This window comes from Myotis brandtii, unplaced genomic scaffold (genome assembly GCF_000412655.1).
Source record: "Myotis brandtii unplaced genomic scaffold, ASM41265v1 scaffold35, whole genome shotgun sequence".
Taxonomy (NCBI): domain Eukaryota; kingdom Metazoa; phylum Chordata; class Mammalia; order Chiroptera; family Vespertilionidae; genus Myotis; species Myotis brandtii.
The window spans coordinates 475961-481138 of NW_005363467.1; the positions used below are offsets into that span (position 1 = coordinate 475961).

The 5178-nt window shown below is 55.7% G+C and overlaps 1 protein-coding gene across 1 annotated transcript in view; it reads left to right on the forward strand.

Moving 5' to 3' along the window:
• Nucleotides 1-5178, forward strand: part of LOC102245626 (zinc finger protein 536-like) — a 10703-nt gene that overhangs the window by 5107 nt on the left and 418 nt on the right. The window contains exon 2 of the mRNA XM_014544058.1: nt 4969-5175. Within this exon, the coding sequence (XP_014399544.1) occupies nt 4969-5175 (207 nt within the window). The remainder of the gene's footprint in view (nt 1-4968; nt 5176-5178) is intronic.

Genomic DNA, 5178 nt, shown 5'->3' on the forward strand with positions numbered 1-5178 from the left:
CCGGGAGGCCCCCCGCTGGCCCCGCCTCCCACCCCGGGGAGGCCGCGCTCCTGTCCTGTTCGACACGCCCCCCTGGGCTGATGAGAATCGGATCGGGCAGCCGGGCGGCCTCTGCTGTTTCCTATTCCAGAAGGAGAGAGCGTGTGTCGGGCTTAGTGGGGCTCTGCCACCTGCGTGATTATGGAAAAAAAGGAAAAAAAATGCCCACTTGCCCCAAAGGAGAGGATTCTTTTTTTTCCTTTTGTCCCGAGTTAAAATTCCCTGGCGTCCGTAGATCCCCAGGATGAACAGAGGGCCCGTCCTCTCCCCCACAGCCCCCCCCCGCCCCGTCTTCTCTCCCTGCCCTAAGGACATCCCAGACTTTTGTGGAAAAATAAGTGGCTGGATTTAAATTTCCTCAGATGCGGCAGGGTCACGTGGGGGGTAACTTTCCTAGCAAACACCAAGCGGGGAAGCAGCCATGAGCGGGACTCACCGCGGGTCCGAGGCGGGAGCCGGCGCGTGTACCGCGGGCGCGGCTAATGAACGCGGCGGCGGCGATATTTCATCAGACAAATTAATGCTCACGTGTAATGGGGAAGTCGCCTAATGAATCTCGGCTCCAGCGACAGCAATTAGAGACACAGATTGTCCCCTTCTGGACAAGCCACTGTTTAGCGCGCGGCAGCTGTGTGCGAAGTCTCCAGGTTTACAGCACAGAGATGCTGCGGGGGAATTAGCGCACGATTTATATTTATGGACTGGAGCTGCCCCGGAAGGCGCCGCCGCATTTGTCTCTCCTGGTGTTAACCGAGTAAAGACGGGGAGGAAGGCTGAGTAAATAGCGAGGAGACTCCGCTGCCGCTGACGCGGAAACCGACCGTCCGCACCTCGACGTCAAACCCAAAGCCCTTCGCGAGAGCCGGCAAAACGAACAAGAAACAGCAAGGACACGTCGGAGGTGCGAGGCCCTTCTTAAAGGCCTGAGAAAGGGGTGTCCACGGAGGCCCATAGGGACCTACCTGTGATTGTGGGAACTTGCTCCTCTGGCTTATCCAGTGCAACGTGGAGGCTCAGAACAATGAAAGCTATGGCCGTGCGAAAATAGGTTCGGTGGCCCGGCCGGCGTGGCTCCGCGGCTGAATGTCCACCTAGGAACCAGGAGGTCACAGTTCGAATCCGGTCAAGGGCACATGCCCGGGGCTGTCTGTGGGCTCCATCCCCGGTGTGGGGCTTGCAGGAGGCAGCCGATCCATGATTCTCTCTCCTTGTTGATGTTTCTATCTCTCCCCCTCTCCCTTTCCTCTCTGAAATCAATGAAAATATATTTAAAAAGATAAAGAAAATAGGTGGGATGAACGAATGGAACCAGGTGGCCATAGACAGCGAGTCCCCCCAGAAAGTACGCAGACTTCAACAACTGCTAGCTCCGTCTTGGGGATGAAATGTATTTGGATGAACACTGCCTTTACAATGATTCTAAGTGCGCGGCTACATTTGGGGGGGGCGCCCCATATTTCTGTAGTTTCTTCTACAGTTACCTGAGGACGTACCGATGCTCCCCCAAAGCGGAGTGTGCGTCGCCATGGCGGCGGGAGCTGGTTTCACTATAAGATGGTTCCAATGATTTCTTTTCCGTTTTATGGAAGTTGTGGGGTGACCCTGGATAGTGAAAGTACGCAGGTTTCAGGTGCACGATCCCACATCACTCACCCGCACCGTTACCAGGGGTGGGAACCTTGTTTCTGTCCAGGGCCGTTTGCACACTTATAGCATCAGTCACGAGACACACAGGGTTATCAGCGTAAACATCCGCCTGCTCCGTTTGGTCAAACACCTAGTGAACTCACCCCCCGTGCCTTGGCAGGGCCAGCCCCATGATTCCGAGGGCCTCCTACGGCCCGCGGGCCGGACGTTCCCCACCCCTGCGTCAGTGCATTGAGGCGAGGAGCTGCCGACGGCTTCCTGCTCTGCCGGTTCTAGCTGCTCTCTTTCCTAGGAAGGCTGCGTCTGGGCCCACTCTCACCCCATGAAAGGCTGGAGAGGTTTCCCCGGGGAAGGCCACCGGTGCCCTGACCGGCTTCGTTGGGTGGGAACTGGCTCGGCACCGGCCCCCTTCCCCAGGCGCAGGCTGTGTAAGGGCCGCCGGGGCCGGGCCAGCCTGTGGAGGAAGCTTTGTGGCCCCTCACGTTGGGGGACGTGTGTAAGCAGGTGTCAGCATTGAAAACCAGGGCTCTGCATGTAGGAAACGGGTGTGGCTTTGCCTAGCCCAGTGACGGCGAACCTTTTGAGCTCGGCGTGTCAGCATTTTGAAAAACCCTAACTTAACTCTGGTGCCGTGTCACATAGAGAAATGTTTTGATATTTGCAACCATAGTAAAACAAAAACTTATATTTTTGATATTTCTTTTATGTATTTAAATGCCACTTAACAAAGAAAAATCAACCAAAAAAATGAGTTTGCGTGTCACCTCGGACACGCGTGTCATAGGTTCGCCATCACTGGCCTAGAGCGTCGGCGGTCGCCGTGTCCACGGCTGGTTGGACTTGAGTGGCGGTCGCCCTGTGGGAGAGGCGTGGGGTCTGCCCGCTGTTCCCTGCAGCCAAGGTGAGCCTGGCTGGGAAGGCCCCTGAGTGGGGGGGCTCCCACACCAGGCGGATGCAGAGACAGCGTCCCAGACATCACGGTCCCAGGCATCACGGTCCCAGGCATCATGGTCCCAGACGCCCCGAGAAGCTCAGGGCAGCCCGAGTGGTCCCCCCAGTGGGTTTGGACTCATTTAAGGCCTAAGTGGCCAGTCACTCAGCTGGACGGCGCTGCTGGCCGGGTCTGGGCGGCCGGTGCCACGAGGCTGCACAGGGAGCGCCTTTCCAAGTCTCGGGCAGAGCCTGCTGGGCGGAAACGCCCGAGGCGTTGGCGCCAGCCCCGCGTCGGGCTGAAGCAAGTGGCCAGGTGGGTGGCGCGGACTGGGCAGCAGCTCTCAGCACAGGTGGGCTCGCGTTTGTCCGTTGGCCAAATGGAAGAGGTGTGTGCGCGCACGTGTGTGTCTCTGTGTTACACGATGTGTGTTATATGATGTGTGTGTGTGTTGTATGATGTGTTATGTGATGTGTGCGTGTTATATGATGTGTGTGATGTATGTTTTGTGTGTGTGCATATGCATGTGTGTGTGGTGTACGGAGTGTGTGTGGTGTAGGATGTGTGTGCATGAGTGTGTGAATGCCACTTGCATGCATGAGTGTATGACATGTCTCCTCTGAAGGCCGTGAGGATAAAGGCCTTGTCTCTGGTTCTTCATTCAACTCCCCGTCTGACTTGGGAGACCAGACGTGCTCATTCACCCGTCACTCCATGTGTGTGAATGACTCTGCACCTTTTTGGTGAACCTGGGCCTCCCATGGGACTGAGGCGGGAAGTGGAGGCGGCGCCAAAGCGTCAGAGGGTGCGTTGTCCTCTCAGTCCTCGGCAGGGTCCAGCCAGAGCCCCAGGACCTTCCCACGGGGACACCCTCCCAGACCCACAGGCATCTTGAGCTGCCTGGGAGCCCCGCAGCCGCTGAGCAGGGGGCACATGGCAGCGCGCGGACCAGGCCGGCACTGGGTCTGGGGGTGACGGGGAGTCCCCGGCCTGGAACCGGGCTGCCGCTCCTGTTGGCTGCCAAGTCCTCCCCTCAGCAACTGTGTCACCCCAGTGCCCACGCCCGGAGGACGGGAGTCGGCATCAGCCCAGCCCAGCAGGCACCAGTGGCCTCGTGCACTGAGTCCCTCAGAGAGATCGTGTGGGTGTGGATGGCGTCCCTGCGGGAGCAGCTCGCGGGATGGTCACGCCACCTTCCCTGCAGAGCGCTCATCCATCCCCGAGTCCGGGAGAGACCTGGGCGCGCTCAGGAGCCCTGGGCTGCATTTACACCCGCGTGTGCGTCGCCTCCTGTCCCCCTCGGGCCCACAATGCTCCTGACCCAGGTCCCACGTGCCCGGGCCTCTTCCGTGGAGGCAAGAACAATAGAAGTTGGGTGTTGAATGGAAATAAATATTTAATTCGTGAAAATGGCCTTATATGTTTTAAAACGCCCCTTAACGCGATTTTTATTCTCTCGAAAGCGCTTATTACAGGTAAATTACGCATTTTACTGCCGCCGCGTTAGGTTCGCCATTAGAACAAATTTAAGGCCCTGCGAAGACCAGTAGATAATGTTAATTTCAAATACAGAAGCTAAATATATTTTGCCCCTTTTTATTACTCGTTTTCTTTTAAGGTTTATTGACTGCTTTTTATCTTAACTATACGTCTTTACGTGCCGCCGCCGTAATGCACTGTAACGGCATTAATATTTTAGGGAATCGGTATTTATGGATCTTTATTTGGAAACAATGCCGTGGGTCTGCCGCTACCCGCGCCCTGGAAGGGTGCCCTCCCGATAATGATGAATGGCCCGCGCTGTGTGCCATTTGCTAATTATATCCATGATTTACTGCGGAGCGAGACTTAAATCATTCATTTCAGTCTTGCGTAACAGGGCCATAAAATTTTTAGGTTTAAAAATGGTTTCCATGTGTATAATTTAAACAAATTTCAGGGCCCTTGTATACACAAAATGCTGCACCCAGCCATTTGTTACGTACGCCGTCTTCCTAAACTTCTACTTTTAATGATCGCTGTGGTTGGAATTATTATGCTTAATTTTCATAATCATAGCTTTTAAATCTATAGCCGTTCGCACACGTTAGATGAAGAAAGAGATAGCTAATTGTGTGTGGATAGTATGTCATTCCTGAGTAGTCCCAAATGGTACGAAGTCGTTAAAAAGGCTGAAAAGCACGAATTATTCTTCTATTAACGAGCAGTTGTTCTCCGACTAATTATTAGTTGGCGCTGCTTTGTGTCCAAGAACAAACGTTGCTCCTTCTAGCCTCGCGGCAGCAAAGTGAGATAAACTCCTCTCCTTTCTCTCTCTCTCTCTCTGTCTCTCCCGTGCCCACACCCTGCAGGTGAGAAGCCCTACAAGTGTCCGCACTGCGACTACGCCGGCACCCAGTCCGCGTCCTTGAAGTACCACTTGGAGCGGCATCACCGGGAGCGGCAGAACGGGGCGGGGCCCTTGTCCGGCCAGTCCACCAGCCAAGACCCCCGGGACGAGCCGTCGGGCAAAGCCGCGCTGTTCCTCAGGCCCGACATCCTGAGGGGCGCCTTCAAGGGCC